We start from the raw sequence: 21,114 nt of genomic DNA, 5'->3' as shown, positions 1-21,114 counted from the left end.
ATGTTTGCAAGGAATCAATTCACAATTTCAGTTGACTTATGACATTTATTTCTATCATCAGTCTTCTTGCCTTTGCCTCCTTGTGAAATCACAGGATGAAAGGAAAATGTCTGAAGATCAGGTAACTGTGCCGGTAGACGCCCCTGTAACAGTGCAGCATATGGCAACACTTCACAACTCTTGAAAGGTCTGTGACAAAAGAGAAACATTTGCCAATGAGCAAAAAGGCAGCTGGTTTATATATAATTTAACTTGCCATATACCAAGTTAAATTAACCATATTATTTAAATATTTCTCCCAGATTTAGCTGAAATGTATAACATCCAGTATGAGATTCTTTACTATCTAGATTACTGCAGCACGTTTCTGTGAGCAGGCTGGATGGAGCTGTTTTTACTGCTGTTCATTCAGGGTGTCTCTGAGCCAGCTGACAGCAGTTAAGCCTCATCTCAGCAGTTTTTGATTAGTTGACGGCTGAATTTGTTAAAGGCTTGTGAATGTGTGAAGGGCTGGATGGCAGATCGGTAACTGCTGAATTATTGATGTGTTTCTTGGGGAAACAGCCTGAAGAGCAATGAAATCCTGCATTTAATAAATAAACAAATAAATAAATATGATTTTCTTATATTGTAACAGTATGGTAAGCCTGGACAGTTTTGATTTTAAGAAGGGACCACTAGATTGCATGTCTTACCAGGAACAGACAATGGGACAAGCACATGGGTCAGTGGTGAGTTGAAGCTGGTTATGATGAGTCCACTTGCAATGTGTTGGGGCTGTGGACACACTGGTTGCTGATTAGATTATCCACGTCTTGCAGGCAGTACACATTGACAAACAAATGTAATAGTTAATAGATCACTGACACCTAGTGTACCTAGCAGGCTGGCTTCACACCAGCACAACAATGATCAAAATAATATTAATATTATTCTGCCAGCCATTCAGATGTCTACAAAGAGCTCTACTACTTAAGAAACAGTGCCACCCTCTGGATAATTATAGATATCTGTGCCATTTATAGGATCATTTTAGAATATACTGTAGTCCCACCTACTGGATAATTTGATTGAAAATAGTGCTGCCTACTGGCCAGTTGTTCCATTTAATGATCAATTGCTCCGAATAAATGTAATTTATTTGAAAATACAGAATTTTCCAAAACCTTTGATTAACTCATAATCTAAAACGAAACTGAACAAAGTCCAGAAGGTGGACAGATCTATACATGTTAGACCCTTAGGTCCTTAGAGCAAACTTTGGGACCAGTCTTTGCAAATGGCTATCACTCCAATTAAATGTACTACTCATCACATCTCTAAGACACAGACAATATATTGTAGCGTTTTTTGCTGGCTAGCTATATTCATCGGCTACAGAAAACAACAAATAAGAGTCAGGGGTGATGAAACAGATTTGTCTTCCCCAGAATGCAGCCTTTGCAAACACAACCCACCATATTATGGCAAGCCAAATTATAATTTAGAGATATCTTGAAATGCAACTGAAGATGTCTTTAAATATTTAAAGATGAATTTAAACAATTTACAGATATCTCTAAATGAATTAGATATCTCATTTAACTATAGGTACAGATATCTGAAATTAATTTAAAATCTAATAAATGTAACGATATCTTCATTTAATGTCAAGATATCTCCAATTCATTTGAAGATATCTTAAATACATTTGAAGATATCTCAAAATAACTTCCTGTCTATTTCGAGATATCTACAAATCATTTTCAGATATCTGTAAATGGCTTCCTGTATGTTGGCTGAGATTATCACTTCCTGTTTACTCATTCAATTACATAGAATTGAAATAATTAGTGAACAGGAAGTGATAATCTCAGGATACATACAGGACGTCATTTGCAAATATCTTGAAATGATTTACAGATATCTCTACATAAACAGGACGTCATTAGCAGATATCTCAAAAACGTATTCCAGATATCTCTAACTGAATTGCAGATATCTTATTTTAAAGTGCATTTGAAGATATCTCTAATTCTAATTCTAATTCGAGATATCTTTAATTATTTAATGCTATCCCTAAATATTGAAATATATCCATACAGAATTACAAATACCTTACAATACAATTAAAGATATCGCTCAATATCTTTACTTGCCATACAACAGACATATTCTCCAGGTCTTCAAAAACTACACACGGCCTACACTGACTCCACCCCTCGCAAAGACGTCATCACTCCAGCTCTCCCCTTTCCTTCGAGATCTTTCCGTTATAGACAGGCGGAATCACCAATCACAGCACTCAGAGGTGGCCGGCAGCCAATCAGCGCAGACGGGGGACGGGCCCTGGCGGTCTCCCTAGCGCTGTCCTATGCAGTGCGCATGTCTCCCGTATGTTGCCGGTTACCAGCTGCAGAGGAAGCCCAGTGCATTCTGCTGAGATCTCCCTTCACCGGGACAAGCCTTGTGCTAGTATATATATAGTATATAGATATAGGCTTACATAATATAGCTTACTGAGAGCGCTGCTTGACAGATTTGACCGATAGCTCCATCTGGAAGTCACAGGCGGTCATTCTCTTTGTTGAAGGTTAGATTGCAACGTGAGAGCAGGGCGAGCATCCTCAGCCTCTTTCAACATGTCAGTGGTCGGCATTGATGTGGGTTTCCAAAACTGCTACATCGCGGTTGCCCGGAGCGGCGGCATTGAAACCATTGCAAACGAGTACAGCGACAGATGCACACCGTGAGTATCTCAATCCTTTGCCCCAAATGGAGCTGCGGGCCGCTCGTTATGTAATGGAGCAGTGTGTGTGGATGCGGAGAGGTCCTGCTGGCATTGCACGCGTGATGCGCCGTCTGGCTTCTTGTGTCTGCCCGGGATCATGCCAGAGTGAAGTTGACGTATCGTGTTTAACATGCATGTATGAAATGAAACCCTAACCACTCAACCCCGGTATAAACTCGTCATAGGCAGACGCACAAGTCAGTATTGTAAAGTGCACGTCCATTCATTTTTTCTTCATCACTCCCACGACCATACTTCATTCCGGTTCGCTCTGAAGCTCTGTAGGTTGACGTTAGTGCTTTAAAGATCAATCCAATAAGCGTTAATACAGAATGTGATATTGCAATCTCATTTGCATGCATTATTTTTGTGTTTGTGGGGGCTATTATTACAGTATAGTACCCCTCCCCAGTATTTTCCTAAGCCTGCAAAGCTGATGCACCCAACACTGTGTCATTGAGGGAAATGGTCCTTTATCTACTGAAGTACTAGCTTCTCTTTAGCAAAAACTGGGGATTGTGGTGCATCTCTTACATTGAAACAGCAGCAAACACACAATGCAGCCGAAAGGCCTGAAGGTATGCTGACAGCACAATTTCGTGGCTGCTTTTAGTAAAGGTCGTTCATTGCTGGGATTTGCTTTAAAACATGACATGCACAGCCGGTTCACTTTCTCTAGACGGGGGACAGCACGTCTCACCAGCACCGCTTTTAGCACCGTTGCACGTCCAAGCAGCATCCCTTCAGTAATATGACTTGCCCTCCAATCGTATCCAGCCACATCCTAGACATTTTCATCAAAATTAAGCCATGTGCTGTCTTTTCTATTTCTCCCCGTTGCAATGCTTTCTATAGACTAATGCTGAATGGGCATATGACGCATGAGGAAAGGGATATTTTTATGCTTGACATTCAGAACCTCTCACCTTGCACTATCATCAGCATCATTTGCATATTCATTCAATCAGAATAAATTCAGTGATGGTAAAATCTTTTTCCCTTTTCCCCATAAACACGACAGAACAAAAATAGTCTGGTCACATTTGATTTCTCTCAAAAGGTCCTCCTTCCAAGGCCCAGTTGCCTCCATGTTTGCTTAGCGGTGCAGTGCAAAGGGCTTAGACTAGTAATACGTATCTTTCTTTCTGTGTCACCAGTGCATGCTTTGTGATTGTTTTAGGATCAGGCAGCCCATTAGTTACACCTGTCTAATGTACACTGGGAGTCATGGGTGGCATTGATACTGTCACTCTGCAGCAGTTGCACTTGCACAGGCTCATTAAAGTATATTTTTGGTTGCTGGTTTACTTTAAATGTCTTTTCCTGGCGACGTTCAGATATTCCTAGTTGAATGTATAATATCCTAACATAGGGGACATGTGTGCTGTTAAACGACTTGGACTTTTTTTGGTTTCTCTAAAATCACTATACAATATGCATCACGATATACCATCCATAATGAAAAACGAATCTGTACTTTCCTTAATGTATTAAAATAAATGTATAGACCGTTTTATTTCAAAATAAATAATCTATTTATCACTGTGTAATACACCATTTCTAAAGCTGCTTGTAAACTAGTTTTCTGGATAAATCGTTTTACCTTCATAACAAAATTATGTTCACCACGCTTTAAGAAAATAAAAAACGAATCTAATTTGTTAAACGCATAAATACCAAGTTATATTTTTTGTCAGCATTATTAGGTTGTAATCTCTAGTGAACTTCAGGATTGGGACGCTCTTGTCAAATGCTGGTGTTTTTTTCGTTTCATAAAAAATAAGTGTTGTCTGTAGGCTTACACGTTTAGCTCTTGTTAACATTGAAAAATATGAACATGCATTAATGCATAAACAGCACTCTGCCAACATCCCTCCAGGAGCAGGTGAATTAAGTCCGATAGTGTCCAAAAAGTTCACAAACTGCGGCTGGACGCTTTGGCAGTGGATGGATGACGCGCAGATCTGCGCATATCTGCGCAGCTGGGTCAGAGAAGGCGTTTCTGCAGTAGTTGGGCGTGACGTTACGTACAGAGTCACCTACAAGCAGCAGCTACACAACTCAAACAGTCTATTCACCTATATTCATATTAAACGAATTATACACATTTAATCGGCTCACTAATAATATACATGTACACACACACAACTATTCTGATGTGTATTGTACTTACAAATATTATGACAGTTACCACAAAGGTTTGAAACATTCAGGTCATCTCCCAGATCAGTTAAGGTTTCAGTCAATTAAGAATTTAGTTTGAATGGAAACTAGAAGGCAACTGAGTCTTTTGACCACCAGGTGCACCATTTTTTGAATTTGTTAACTAAAGTAGGATGCTTGGAGGTAGTAAGAAAATCACCATCATGGGTATGCTGTAGATGTGTGTTTTTAAGTGAGGGAGTCCCACAGGGCTACATGGCCTGATGTTTATGGCACTTCAGATTCTACTTTGCTTAATTGTTCTATTTTTCACTTTAACTGATTTCATCTGTTTTGGTGTTTTGCCATTTATTGTTTTAAATATGCACTTAATATGGAGTAAAGGTCTCCATATTTTTTGCAGTTAATCAGATAATTATGTTAATTGTTTTGGTAAACAGTCAGGTGCAATGAAAGCCATCAAGCCCTGCAGCGTTCCTGCAATTGGCTTTGACAGCTTAATTCAGTGAGGTTTATTAACGTTCTTTACATCCCTTTTCAACATAGTGGACATATTGTGCTGAATCTTGTGACACTATGCCCATAAGCAGCTATTAAAACATTATGGAATTGCACATTTATATTTATCTAGTATTGGACTGCCAATGCACTTTGTAATGCAAACAAAAATTGACAAAATATTCTGGTAGGCAGAGTATTTCAACATTGATTCTCTAGTGTTTCCTGTAAAGAAGGCAGATTTAAAGAGCTTTCTCCAAGAACAAATGTATTCCCATTTTTTTCCAAAAAGGAATAAAAACCTTCAGATTTTTCCCAAACTAGATAAAGACCTCTAAATGTATGACTTTATTTATTTTTTGATGTATCAACACAAGTTATTTAGACCTACCCTTTTGGGTTTAATTTCCCTTTGGGTGGAAAAAATAGACCACAATATGCTCTTTCAGTAAATCAGGGTCTAGGTTTCCTTAAGTGGTTTAACAAGTTCCAGGGGACCTCTTAAAGAAGTGTTCCTCTTGATTGAGTTCAGAAAGTGATTATGTTCAAACAGGGACCTTAATACTTCCAAGGTGATTCTTTCCATCTTACTGCCCTATTTCTGGGTTTTCCTTATAACTCCCAGGTGAAATATACTTAATAACTTCAAGTTTGACTTCTCCCCTGATTGGGATTTTCTCAGTAGCAAGGGCAAGGAGAAGAGATCCACTTTCAATGATTTGCATTTTTTTTTTTTTTACAAAAACAGGGTTATAGGTATGTTAACGTCAAGCAAAAAAGGAACATCTGTGCATTTCTCAGTATTGTATCATGCAGGCCATTTTGAATTAAAGCATATATAATTAAGTGCATCATTTGTAGGCATGTTCTACATTATTTATGCCAAAGGTTAGCCTAGTTGTTAATTAAGTGTTTATTGATCAGAGAAATACAACCACTATTCCTTTTTCTGCACATCAAGGACAAAAATCAGTTAAAGTAACAGGTGAAGTGACATTGAAATGTGGTGGTGAGGATGAAGCAGGATGGCTTAACTTGTTGAGTTTCTATTCAGAAATATTTATTCTTGAAGAAAGAGTCTGCCTCTCACAGCCTCTGTCTCTAGTGTCTGCCTTTGCAGAAGCTTTGTTACCTATATACAGGTCAGAATTACACACTGTTATGAATGACAATACAGACTGGACTGACTTGAAACTGATCTCTCCTTCAAGTTCACACAAACAAAGCTTGCCATGCACCCAGCCTTTCTAAAGAGCCTTTGTATATTCCCCAACAATGTAGAAAAGTCAAGCCACTAGTCACTTACATAGCTAAATGGGTGAATATTGATCCTTTAGTTGTAGAGTCTTGCCAGCTCTTGTTGGCAGGGTTGTAAAGGTAGCCCAGAGGAAATAACACAATGTGGCTTAAAATTATGGATAAATGACAACAGTATTGGGCTGGTTTCACAACTCTAGTCATAGCCTACTTAACAATATTTTAGGTATACTAAAGTCCAAGACTAGTGCAAATTGAGGTCTGTGAAACCAGCCAAAAGAAGACTATACATCTTTTGAAGACCTTGTCAGAACACCTTTTGATGGCTATGTCCTACAGCTTTGAATAGATGAATGCCTAATTGATATGAACGCTTTTCAGAATACTACACAGGTATTCATAAGAAAACAGAATGCTGCCAAAGCAGTTCGTATGATAGTTTACTTTCTTTTTTGCTGAATGTTTTTTTATTTGTGGTTTACTGGTAACCATACTGTCGTCAGTCCGCTCCCCTGCAGATATATTTATGACTAGGAAGCAACAGTCGCACTGATTCTTGACACTTATTTTGAAGAGCCTGTGAGGTTTTTGCACAGTGACGTCTCATCTAAACTCTGACTCCTATGAATGCATTACATGAAGGACCCTGGCTGGAAGCTTTTCGCAGAGATCCTACTCCCAGCCTTAATGGATTTCTGATAACTCATTTCTGAGCTAAATTAATTCTGCAAGTTTTTAGGCCCTTTATTTTACAACTTGTCTGTTTGACAGAGCAATAATAAGTCCCTGTAGGTCCCACTGCCAAGCTGATTTCTGCTGAGGACTGGAGGGAGTCTGCAGAAGGGTCCCGTGCCATCCTTAGTTCTAGTGAAGCCCAGCATGCTAGTTATCATATGTCTGGTTGTGCCCTGTGTGGTGTGTTGAACTTGATGTTCAGTAGCAGCTCCACTGGTTAGATTCACTGGGTACAATGATACTCATTAGGCTTTATAGCTGGGAATCACTCCCTTGCCTTAAATCCCCTTCATGATGTAACAGAGGGGAGGTGACGTTGAAATTGGAGATTCCCAATGGGATTTCAAGTGTGGTGACATTCTACATTAACAAATAATGATATAAATATATAATAATCAAATATATCCTCATTGGCCTGTGTCAATGTGTTTTCTGACATCTTTCTCAAGGGAAGGATTACAAGCACTGTATTCTTGCAAGCTAACACAGAAAACATGTTAGATGTTTTTTCTCTGTAATATTTTGAGAGGAGTCTCTATAGTTCTGCATATTCTGTACTGAACAGGTTAGTACTGAATAGACTGCCTTTGCATGGGGCAAGCAATGTCCAAAATAACATCTCTTTCTACTTTATATCAGTTACAGTTAAGGGAAAAAAGTATTTGATCCCCTGCTGATTTTGTACGTTTGCCCACTGACAAAGAAATGATCAGTCTATAATTTTAATGGTAGGTGTATTTTAACAGTGAGAGACAGAATAACAACAAAAAACACATTTCAAAAAAGTTATAAATTGATTTGCATGTTAATGAGGGAAATAAGTATTTGATCCCCTATCAATCAGCAAGATTTCTGGCTCCCAGGTGTCTTTTATACAGGTAACGAGCTGAGATTAGGAGCACTCTCTTAAAGGGAGTGCTCCTAATCTCAGCTCGTTACCTGTATAAAAGACACCTGTCCACAGAAGCAATCAATCAATCAGATTCCAAACTCTCCACCATGGCCAAGACCAAAGAGCTGTCCAAGGATGTCAGGGACAAGATCGTAGACCTACACAAGGCTGGAATGGGCTACGAGACCATCACCAAGCAGCTTGGTGAGAAGGTGACAACAGTTGGTGCGATTATTCGCAAATGGAAGAAACACAAAATAACTGTCACTCTCCCTCGGTCTGGGGCTCCATGCAAGATCTCACCTCGTGGAGTTTCAATGATCATGAGAACGGTGAGGAATCAGCCCAGAACTACACGGGAGGATCTTGCTAATGATCTCAAGGCAGCTGGGACCATAGTCACCAAGAAAACAATTGGTAACACACTACGCCGTGAAGGACTGAAATCCTGCAGCGCCCGCAAGGTCCCCCTGCTCAAGAAAGCACATGTACAGGCCCGTCTGAAGTTTGCCAATGAACATCTGAATGATTCAGAGGAGAACTGGGTGAAAGTGTTGTGGTCAGATGAGACCAAAATCGAGCTCTTTGGCATCAACTCAACTCGCCGTGTTTGGAGGAGGAGGAATGACCCCAAGAACACCATCCCCACCGTCAAACATGGAGGTGGAAACATTATGCTTTGGGGGTGTTTTTCTGCTAAGAGGACAGGACAACTGCACCGCATCAAAGGGACGATGGACGGGGCCATGTACCGTCAAATCTTGGGTGAGAACCTCCTTCCCTCAGCCAGGGCATTGAAAATGGGTCGTGGATGGGTATTCCAGCATGACAATGACCCAAAACACACAGCCAAGGCAACAAAGGAGTGGCTCAAGAAGAAGCACATTAAGGTCCTGGAGTGGCCTAGCCAGTCTCCAGACCTTAATCCCATAGAAAATCTGTGGAGGGAGCTGAAGGTTCGAGTTGCCAAACGTCAGCCTCGAAACCTTAATGACTTGTAGAGGATCTGCAGAGAGGAGTGGGACAAAATCCCTCCTGAGATGTGTGCAAACCTGGTGGCCAACTGCAAGAAACGTCTGACCTCTGTGATTGCCAACAAGGGTTTTGCCACCAAGTACTAAGTCGAAGGGGTCAAATACTTATTTCCCTCATTAACATGCAAATCAATTTATAACTTTTTTGAAATGCGTTTTTCTGGATTTTTTGGCTGTTATTCTGTGTCTAACTGTTAAAATACACCTACCATTAAAATTATAGACTGATCATCTCTTTGTCAGTGGGCAAACGTACAAAATCAGCAGGGGATCAAATACTTTTTTCCCCTCACTGTATTAATTCTGGAAACCTATAGAAGTAATTGGGAAGGACATCTTTCCCTAATGCAAATTTAACAAATAAATGTTTCTGCTGTAAAGAAGTAGACTTTTTTTGTTAATTAAAATAATAAAACATTGTCTGTACAGTTCTATAAGGGACACAGGCCAATCAGAAGTGTTAAGCAGTGGGATAGCTTTATTTCCAGTCAGGGTACTAAAGTTATTGCATTCTTCTAGTGTGAATATTACATTCTCAATTCCTATGTGCTGGTGTGCCTTAATAATGCTTGTGCATATGCTGATTAGAACTGCAGTTCAGAACGTTGTCTCTTAGCAATTAAAATGTTTTCTAAAATGTGATTTTTAAAAGCCCAGCAGCTGTCTTTTGAACTTTAGATGCACCAAACTTTGCACCTAAGGGAGCTATATATTACAGACTACAATCTAAAGTGTGACCATTAGCTCTACACTGGAGTCTGCAATGGCTATATGGAGAATATCTAAAGAATCCTTAATAGCCCAAAACCATATTGTAAAGGCTGCCTGTATAGTAAAACCCTTCACTCATGCCTGATATCGCCTCACTTCTAAATGTAGTCACTTAGTTATTTTCCCAGTGTTGGACTGGCTTTCTCTCCAGCAGATTGGGCATAATTCATACAGAACTGCTGGTTGAGAGCAAAGTGTGCCAAGTCATTTCAGTAATAATATAGTAAATTTGTATCTATCAGTGGATATAAACGCAGTGAGTCACGGCATGTAGTGCTGAGTAGAGACGGATATATTTGAACAGATTCACCTTCAAAGCATTGCAGCATGATGAGGCAAAAAACAGACAGTCCTATGAATGCAATCACTAGAACGAAGTCCATTAGAAAACCCAGACGACTCCTAAAAATCCACCAATGTTACAGCCTGGCCCACATTGGCATCAGGTGGAATGTTTTGCATTATGGGACTTTAACTTTACTACATAATTTACACATTGTATTGTTTTGAAAATGCAACACTTAAAAAATCATTTGTTCTTCTTTCTAAAACCTTTAGGGAACCAATTATTACTTCTCTCAGGTTTTCAGTGTCCTTGCACTACCCACGTTATGCCCCTTGTGACAAAGCCGTGGCTCTGCTAACTATTTATCCCAGTGCTATCTGAACTGTTAAGTCATGCTGTCACTCTGATACCCAGTCAGAATTACACCAGAATATTAAAGCCTGGGCTTCTGTTAAATTGATGTTCAATCAATTATAATTTCACATGGTGAATGATGGCTTCTGCTCACTGTATATTTGGCATATGGCCTGTAATTCTTACACATTTTCTGAATAACAAATGCATTTTCTGATTCCTTGATTGTAGTTGTACTGCTAGCACTGTACACATTTGATTGCACAATTGGTACCATCAACACTTTTTGTTCCCCCTGAGAACCATCCTCTTTATTTCATGTTATAATATACACTCCTATGTAAGATTCCAATTGTGAAGTGCAATTGATGGTGAGTTAGCACTGTTGTGGTTACAGGCATTAATGGACTTGGAGATGTATTTGTTTACATGTAAATACAGCCAAAACTACTTAATATCACTCCTTTTAAAATCATTTTTTCAACAATTAGAAATATCCTGGCAAAAATATCATGTTTGATATCATGAAAATTATGGAACTGCTTTTATCATTATCCTTTGGTTACTTATAACCATCAAATTAACAGGCATGCAATTTATTTTTGTCCTGTTTCATATCACTTCAAATTCCTAACCTATGAATAACAATTCTTTTGGTTCATTCTGTCCATCTTATTCTCAACATCGTTATGTTCACATGATCATTTCCGTTACATTCAGTTACATTGCAATAATTGTTATTGGTTAGCACATAAGCACTCATGGACACAGACACTCTGTTTCAGTTTAGTTGGCAAGCCACCATAACATTCTTCACTCCTTGCCTTTTGACTGTATTTCCTAGAATATGAACTTGACAAGCAGACATTCCCATTGATTGCAAATCTGAGCATAAACCGAGATATAAATAATTGGAATGTAAGCCATTTTCATTTAGGTTCTTGGTAGCCTGATAGTCTGCTTCTCAGTATCTGCTTCTTGAAGGAGATTAAGGGCTTCAGCATGCACTGTTTGGATGCCTTTCCATGTTACCCATTGAAGTGCAGAACACTTGGCATTATCTTCAACAGATAACCTCTGAGTCCTCCAGTTCCCGCACATCAAGTGTCCGTGACACAGTTGTGACGGCTCGTACCATGAAACTTTAGTATCAGGTTAACACTGGAGCCCCCAGATGCCACTGTTTCATCTGAACCAATCAAAAACTGTCATTGAAGCTGTATACAACAGTAAATGTGATGATTTTTATTGTCACAAACCCCTTGCAGATGTACTTCCCATCTTTCTTTTGGGAGGTACGTTCAGAACATCTTATTCCTCTGAAGACATGCATTGGAAGTTCAGCCTATTCAGCAATATATAGCTGATCATCTCAGTTGAGCTGTATTTCTACTTTGATTGTGTATTGATCTGTTGGTGTTATTTGTTCTTCATTGCAGGGCATGTGTGTCTCTGGCATCCAAAAACCGCACAATTGGAAATGCAGCAAAGGGCCAGGTAAGCAGAAGGAATGTTTCAAGTTTAAGAAAATGAGATTGACATTTAAATAGATAATTTATTTATGTATGTATTTGTTATCAGATGCACTTATCCATATTTAAGGGTCTACTGAACAATGTATCGTTACAAAACATAAACAACAAACAGTCCATTTTCTTATTAGTATAAGATTAGTTTTGCATGGTCAGATTGTTAAATTGCTTCTTTAATCTTAAATTACTCATCAGCACCCCAGAGGAAGGCAATGCTAAGAGTTACAGGTTAATTGGATTAATTTTGTCTGCAGAATCCGGTTGTAGTATAATCCAGAATGCAGAGGGAAGGAGAAATGTGTAGCCTTACTAGATACTTACATTTATTTGTTTATTTAAACCTGTTTAAATAAACACTGATTTTATTAATGTCTTCTGTAACTTTACCAAGCAAGGTGAAAAATAAGATGCATCTCACCTTACCTTAAAATAGGTCTGTCAAGGGATTAAACAAATCTCAATTCATGTTATGTTAAATCCCTAGTATTCACATTTGACAAATATCTTTATACTGGTAGAATTACTATTTAAATGTATATAGGCTACTTTTAGTTCAATGTCAAAAACCCACAAATATTTGAATGCAATAATACAATAACACTTCAACATAAAAACATTCACCATTGTGGATTTGTAAAAAATACAATGTGTATATGCATATACTTGAAAAAAGTAAACAGATAGCCATGCTTAAAAACATACCTTTTAGTATTGTGGATATAATCCTCACCATTTAGACAACTCATTCTTAAAGATCAGAAGATTTGTATGGAAAACTGTAATTTCCAAAAACTAAAACAGGTTTAATCACAAAGAAATGGCAATATATAATTTTACACTTCTTTTTATTAAATAAGAAGTGGTCACAAACATAGAAGATCACCATTGCAGTGTGACATCCCCTTGGCATTAATGTATGCAGTCTGTAATTAAGTCCAAATATATTTTAACTAGTTATAGATGAGACTAATATGAGCTTGTCTATTGAAGAACAAAGCAGATTTAATCTTATTCTCTAGTACTACTGTACACTTAATTTACATTTTATGTCTTTGCAGTTAATGTAAGCCAATGCAAATTTTGGCAGATAGTACTATTTTTAGCAATGCATTTGCAAACACTATTTAATAAAAGCATCTAATTAGACCCTTCATTTTGAAACTAAGAGTTTCTGAAATCATTTGATTGCAGTTGTGCTTTTCATCTTGTCTCATTCTTTGTGCTTGCCCTTCTCAGATGATAACAAACTTCAAGAATACAATCCATGGCTTTAAGAAGTTCCATGGCAGGGCATTCGACGACCCTGTTGTCCAGGCAGAGAGGCCTAAGGTTCCCTACACATTGCATAAGATGCCCAATGGCAGCACTGGAGTTAAGGTACTTCCTCAGGCTTATTTTCAGTTCTCACAGTTATAGAGTGCTGCAGGGTGCAGGGATATATGAATATATATGATATATAGCTCTGGAACAAATTAAGAGAACACTGCAATATTATCGGTTTTACTATGTATAGGTATTTGTTTGGGTAAAATGAACATTTGTGTTTTATTCTATTTCTATTCTATAACTACTGACAACATTTCTCCCAAATTCCAAATACAAATATTAATGGAATGGAATGGCTGCCATACATGTAGAGATGCTGATTTAAGAAAAAAATTCAGTGGTCTCTTAATTTTTTCCAGAGCTGTATATGAATTTCTGTTTCCTGGCAGGTGTGGAAAGGATCTTGTGCTTGAAAACACCTTGCTTTTCTGCTGGAACAGACTGATTCCACTCTGCTTGTCTCTCTGCTTCTATTTCTTCTTTTACTTCTCACTTGGTTTTGTTTATTTTGTTTATTTTTTGCCAGCAAGTGTACATACCATGATAACATTTAACACGTAACATTACAGATACATAAAATGTGACTTCTCTTTAAATTCACAGATGAGTATGCAGTTTTTCTCTGACTGTTTTGATCAGGGACTGGTTCCAAAAATAATTATTATGCCAGATGGGCATTACAATGATACATTTTCTCAGAATGCTTTAATATACAGTACAATTTTCTTTGTACTTTTCCAGTCACATTTCTTGGTTCTTTAACAAGCAGTGCAGTATTTACATTGGGTATTGAGTGCAGAGATTTACAGCCTCCTTTGCACTGCTCCAAAGGTAACTGATTCACATAAACATGTCCGACACATGCAAGAGCTTGCTTCATCTGTACAAGATACCTTCAGAGACAAAGCTGAGAGAGGTTCTCTGTCTTAAAGAAGATAATGACAAGTGGGACTGTCAGAAAATACTACCATTTGTGAATAGATGCTGGAGCTGGAAAACTACTGCTAAGAAATCGATTTTAGAATTATATTATTAAATTGGCTTGACTTTGTGCTCATGAGAAGTCAAAGCTAATCAAACATCTTGTTACAAGTATTCAGGGTGCAGTTTTAATCATGTGATTGGTTCCCTGCAGCAGCCTGTTTCTCCCAATGGTGCTTTTCCCAGCAGGGGACGTGTTGCGCTGTTGTGTACAGAACAAAACACAGCTGGTGTGACCATGGGCCTGCCTGTATTGAGAAGTGTAGTGGTGTTCTGATCAGTGGCTGTTCAGATCTGTGAAGCAGTTTGCAGTGTTTTCTCCTTGTTACGTTATTTCTCTCTGTGCTTCTCTTGGTTTTCGGCACGCACTTCATTAGCAACGGGCCATGCTTTCCTTCCCACTTCTTTTTCATACCGTGAATCACTCCAGTGCTAACTGAGGTCTCATAGGAATTCAGTGAAGCTCGATGTGCCGTCATGAACCCTTCTACTTTTATTGCATATTAAGGCTTGGTTTGCTTATCCATTGAATATGTGCATGGCTCTTTTGGGGGAAGAAACAAAATAAAAATCACATCTCTTATAGCTTTAGATTATTTTTCATGAAACGCAGTCTCCTCTGCATAGTCTTTCAGGCTTGCAAAGGTTATGTGTGTTTTTAAATTGAAGATGGATCTGGGGAGAAAAAAAACACACAACCTTGTGAGATCTATCAGCTGCTGAAAATCAGAAAAGTAAGGTTGGTCAAATTACCTCCCCTTGTAACCAAGAACTTTATATGTTTTATCAGTCCCGTGTTCACATTTTCAAGTGTTTTGGCTCGGCATATTGAAGCCCTTTCTCTTTTTTTTATAATGCCCATTACCTGCGCTGTCTGGTTGCAGCACTACAGTAGTCACCTCACAAACATATAACATCCAAGAAGATTTTCTTGTACTTTAGTCACATGGGAGAAGTGTCTAGGACATACCCTGTGTAGGTCAATGTGGGGTCAGAAATGGTCAAAATAGCAACCTTAGACCCATATGAACATTTACCACAGTAGATTTGTAAGGTCATTTGGTTTTCCATGATTATGCCATGTGTGTACTTTGCTTTGCAGTGCGATTTCCTAAAACTACACATGCTTTATCAGGATTTAATTAGGATTTCCTACACTTCACTGTGTGTACTTTTACCTTATACTACAGTAAACTCTTCTAAGAGGGGTGTGGTAATTGGAAGATCTGTCCCTGCTTATTTAGGCCCATTAGTGCATTATGTCTAGTTGTATTTCTTTTTTTGAAAAGTGGAAATCTTGTGGGGCCTAGGGGTATGGGAAGTAAATAGAACTGGGGGTCTTATAATTGTGCTCAGCAGCCTTTGATGTGTGCATCACATATCTTTACACTTGTTGTATTCTGCTTTGCAAGCTTGTGGGCGATGAAGTATTGTGTTTATCCTGTGATTGACTGAATCTTATTGAGTTACAATCACATTCTTTGACGGTAAATAAAATGTATCATGTGGCTCATGAATAATATTTACCTTAAGCAGAAACGCATCCCTTTATCTCAGCTTTAATAAGCAGAATTGAATGGCCCTACTGATATCTCTAGCTTTGATCAGACTGTAGCCCATTTAATTCATTAAAGGTGTTTTTGAAATGTTCCTGTTTAAATAAGCTAAAATGGAATTGCTAATATGTTGCTATGACTTGGTCTCCCTGGGCTCATTCTACTGCAATTGCTAGAATACAAAATGCTCTGCAAAGCAAAATGTAATGATGTTGCTCTGACCCTCCAGGCACACATGCCAAATGAGTGAAATGTGGGTGAATAATTTCTACTGTGCTCACTCTGCCCACACGCATAAAACCAGCCTTTAAAGCTGTTATAAAAAGGAAATTTGACACAAAATCCAAAGTAAAGTAAATGATCGTAGTGCAGTCTGGAACACACAATACACTGTTCTATAGAACAATTCTAAGATGATTTGGGGAGGAAATGATGAAAATACTTCCCATCCCCATTCAGTTCATCTCAGGTTACGTCGTGCACCTGGAAAGCAGAAACCAGAATATATTTCATAATGAAAGATATATTTTTTATTATTCACTGTGGCTTTGCTTCTTAATAACAAAATAGATTGTGGGAAAGATGCCGGCCAATTACATGTAACAGTAGATGAGCAGCATGCATAAAACCTCATCTGAAGCAATTAAATTGCTAAACTTTACCACCATGTATATTCATATGCCTGTGAACACATTGCTTATAATAGACCATCATTTGAGCCACTCTGATATTAATACATGTTTTTCCACATGTGTAGTATTATCCTTAAAATAATCATCACTAATCTTGGTTCTAATTTTCAAGGTATAAAATGTGTGTTAAATTTACGCATCTAATACATATAATGTACTGTATTCCCTAGCACTCCCAGGTTAGGTTCCTACTATGGGAAAAGGATAGAGAAATCCACAGTTCCAGTTAATTTTCCTTTAAGCTTTTCTCTTATCTGACATGCATCAGCTGAACATGCTTGTGCATGTAAATCATAGTTTTGTTTTGATTTTAGTGCATTGGCAATAGAAATATGAATTCTTCCTATTGTGTAGCTTTTAAGTTTCGAAATGGTGTCTCAGATTTCTGACCTCAGGCAAAAGTGTATTTTAATTACTATTACTATACCTATAATATCTATTGGTTTTCTTTGCCTGTTATATATAGTTTCTGTAGTAAGGCCAACTCGATTGGACTGGATTGCTCCCAAGTTCTGAAATTTTTAAAGTCTGAATAAAGGAACAACATCCAGATGCCAGAAACAATAGGGTTTCTAAATTCAACATACTTGTATGGGTTTTTACAGGACTTTTGTGCCATTATCAGGTACCAGTTCAGAGTGCATTGATGATAAAAATGTAGCAATTCTAATTTATTCAGTACATTCCTGAATAGTCCTGAATGTCCTGTTTTAATTGAAAACATGTTACACATATCAACAGTATAACTGGGGAAAACAGAAGCAAAAAAGTGTATATGAATGTATCCAAACAGTTTGCCAAGACTGTAGTTATGTACTTTTGTGTTCTTTTTATTAGTAGGTGTACACTGATGATATCTTGTAGTGGTTTAGGTTGTATACTCAGGACCTGAGTGTAAATGTGCTCTTAAGTATGGAACAATTTAGCCAAGTTAATTTTCATGCAGAAGAACTAATTTTTTTTTTTTTACCAATTTCGAAGACATTTTTATTACTGATTTTGTTCAGATTAAGGATTTATTCATGCATTAGTTTAAGACACTACTATTGTTTAAATTTAAAGTAGAAAAAATCTATTTAGTTTACAATTCCCATATGAATAAATCAGTAATGGTTTTGGCAGCACTTTCCTGGTTTGGCTTTTCTAACTGCAGAAAGTTATATAATGGTTTCACACACACTCAGATAAAAATAAGCAGATGCTGCAATCCTGTGGATTTTTAAGGTAGCAGTTTGGAAATGGGGGCGAAAGCTTTCGTCTGCTTCATAACCTTAAAAGGTCTTGATTAGAAGACTGTGCTTTTTTCTGTTTTTTTTGTGTCTTAATCGATTCATGTGGGAAACTCATCTGAAGCCAGGGGTATTACTTTCTTCAATAGGTCTAGCCAACCTACAGACTGACCTCTTAATGGGATTCATGTAGTAGTGTTTGGAAGGAGCCTTAATTTCCACCGACCTGTATAGCAACATAACAGTGTGGTTTCTTGCTCAAGATTTGAAATTGCCTTTCAGAGTATTGATGTACAGAGTTGTGGGAAAGAGTAGTGTGGCCCATTAGTTCTCTCCGGCATCAATATCATTAAATCTAATGGGGTTTCAATGATAGGTACAACAGGTGTTAAAGAAAACAATTAGGATAGTGCTGGAAAATAATTATTTTGCAGTGTATGCCAGACGAATTTAATAATAAATAAATGCCTTTTTCATAAGAAGGTGTTGCTTTCTAGCACTGAAAATATGGGACATTTTGGTCAGATGTCACTGGAAATTATGGTCCAGTACACTTAGGGGGGCTGACACATGGCTGTAGATAGAGGGTTACGAGTAGGCAGTTGAAATGCTGTGTGTGGGCATAGCTCCTTTTTTTGTGGTGATGCAATGCTGTAGCAGTGCAGCTGTGTGCAGCTCGGGGGCTTGGCTTGGGGCCATGGCCAGCTCTCAGCTCTTTATTTAACAGTGATGTAGCTCCAAAGACTGACCTTTCAGTATGATACAGTTTAGGGCCAGTGCTCTAAAATTCCCAGTACCTTGTCGGTATTTCTCAGTAGTCTGAGTCACGCGTACCATATGGACATGTAAATAACAGATTGGATATGGAGAGTCACTCAATTAGCAGATTTGTCCTTCTGATAATTCAGCAAACAGCTGATCTTTGTCGAATACCTTTTCTGTTTTGTTCTAGAGTCTGAAGCAATGCCAGTAATGCTGCAGTGAATTTCATTTTTTTTTCTGCTTCTTTTACATTTTTAATTTATTCCTTGCTAAACCCTGGCTATTTCTTCTCCCTCTGGGTTAACTTGGCAGTTGTTTTACTGCACTAATGCTTTTTATATATTGAGTAGAAAGGCATTTAGTGAATATTCATGGAGGGTAGATCTGCCCACCACAGGAATTATCCTGCCATTCTTCCTTGAGATAATTATTTTGTGACTTTTTATTTTAATTGGCCTAATCTTCCCCATCAGGTGGTGTCTTTGGATTTTCCAATTTTTTTCATAGGATTCATAGGACTCCAGGATACCCCTAAAGAGCTTCTCTTATATTAGGTCAAATTGAATTTTCCCATTTCTCCATAATATGGAGGCAACACAGTGAAGTTGTATGGCATACATTTTCAGTAGGCTAATTTTAACTTACCTACAGGCAGTTCCAAACACTTCATTTTAATTTGTTTCCCTTTTCCAAAAAATGCAGTAATCTTTGACGGGAGAGAAATGCTCCATGAATTTGGTGCATTATTGCACATCAGTGGCCTGATAACTTGAAGGTCAATTGGAGTGACAATGTGTAGTGTCAAAACAGATTTTTTGTAAACCAAAATCCATGAAGATCACAGTTTATAGCACTTCTCATGATGAAAGAAACCATATGGTTGTTCTGATTGACATTTCCAAAGAACTGAACTTTGGCATCAGTCTTTCTATAGAGTACATTGCTAGGTAGTGTCAAGCAGTTGAAATGATCTTAATCGGTAAATAAATACACTTAGGTTCTTGTCATATTTAGTTATCCTGGTAGAAACATAGCCTATTAAACAGATGCCTTGTGTTCAATTGGTTTCTTTGTGTGTTACCGACTCAGTACTATACAATATACACCAGTCTCTCTGTCTTTTTTTCACTGCGGACATGGTGTAGTCAAGGCAGTGAGAGGTGAGTCAGAAGTATAGCAGAGAACAGTGTGAACTCTCCCAGATGCAAACAAGGAGGTTGTTAATAATGATGTCTGTTTTACTGTGGAACACATTAAACCATGTATCTATTTGATATGAGAAGCCTCAGCTATGTGTTTATGCTACCTTTTCCATGCTATGCAGGTTTTTCATTAACATTTAAGTCTATATGCATAAATTATATTTAGTTAGGATCATGCATTTGTTTTTACTCTCCTTATTTTCTCCAAAGCTAACAGTAACCGTTTCACCACAAACCTTCTGTTACTTTATCATGAAAGCCCCTCCCCAACACACTGAAGGGAAAAACTCACATGAACCTGTGTTGTTAACAGCATAAATGCAGCTCTAGGAACCTCTAGGTATTGTATTTAATCAGTAACGCAATAATATAGTGCCTGCAGCAGGGATATGACAGTGTATAGCCAGAGGTTTAGGGCTTTTCACTCTGACATTTCAAAAATAATCAAAACATGGGGTAATCCTGTAATTACCTTTACGGTTATCAGGGCACTGTAAAAACACGAGGATTTGTATTATTTTTACCTTGCTAAAGCATTGGATACAATGGCAAGCCTGGACAGGATTCCACAATTAAATACCTTTCCAGAATCTTTTATTTATTTATGTATGTATGTATGTATTTATTTATTGCTGTTCATAGTATACCTGTTATTGCTTAATATGGTATTTTCCATTTGTAATATTCTTGGTCAGGTCGCCCTTATGAAGAGATTTGAATTTTAAATGAAACTAAATGTAAAATAAGATTTGTGTGTGACCATCTGTATTCAGCTCTCTACATTAAAAATATATTTTGGCCTCTTTTTTGACAGATGTACAGTAATAGTGTGCAGGGTTATTATATGTGATGTAGGTATAGAAATTATTAAAGTGAGTGCCACAGCATATTCTAGACTTCTGTTTGGTCCTGATGTATAAAACAGATTGGTCATAATTAATCTCATTATCAAAATGCAGAGCTCTGTCGGGTTATCAGGTAAGCCCTTTTTGAAATACGAGTAATTTGACTTGGAACACTCACTGCTTTAACTGCAAGGTCATAGCAGAATCGTAATATAAATATACAAAATCT

At 37.8% G+C, this 21,114-nt stretch overlaps 1 protein-coding gene across 1 annotated transcript in view; it reads left to right on the top strand.

Moving 5' to 3' along the window:
- Nucleotides 1-2,386: 2,386 nt before the first annotated feature.
- hspa4l (heat shock protein 4 like) overlaps nt 2,387-21,114 on the top strand; it is a 44,844-nt gene continuing 26,116 nt past the window's right edge. Inside the window, exons 1-3 of the mRNA XM_066720173.1 lie at nt 2,387-2,728; nt 12,200-12,257; nt 13,529-13,669. Coding sequence (XP_066576270.1) covers nt 2,622-2,728; nt 12,200-12,257; nt 13,529-13,669 — 306 coding nt within the window. The 5' untranslated portion in view covers nt 2,387-2,621. The remainder of the gene's footprint in view (nt 2,729-12,199; nt 12,258-13,528; nt 13,670-21,114) is intronic.

The sequence above is a fragment of the Amia ocellicauda genome, chromosome 13 (genome assembly GCF_036373705.1).
Source record: "Amia ocellicauda isolate fAmiCal2 chromosome 13, fAmiCal2.hap1, whole genome shotgun sequence".
NCBI classification, from domain to species: domain Eukaryota; kingdom Metazoa; phylum Chordata; class Actinopteri; order Amiiformes; family Amiidae; genus Amia; species Amia ocellicauda.
This window is presented reverse-complemented; position numbering and strand designations above follow the sequence as displayed.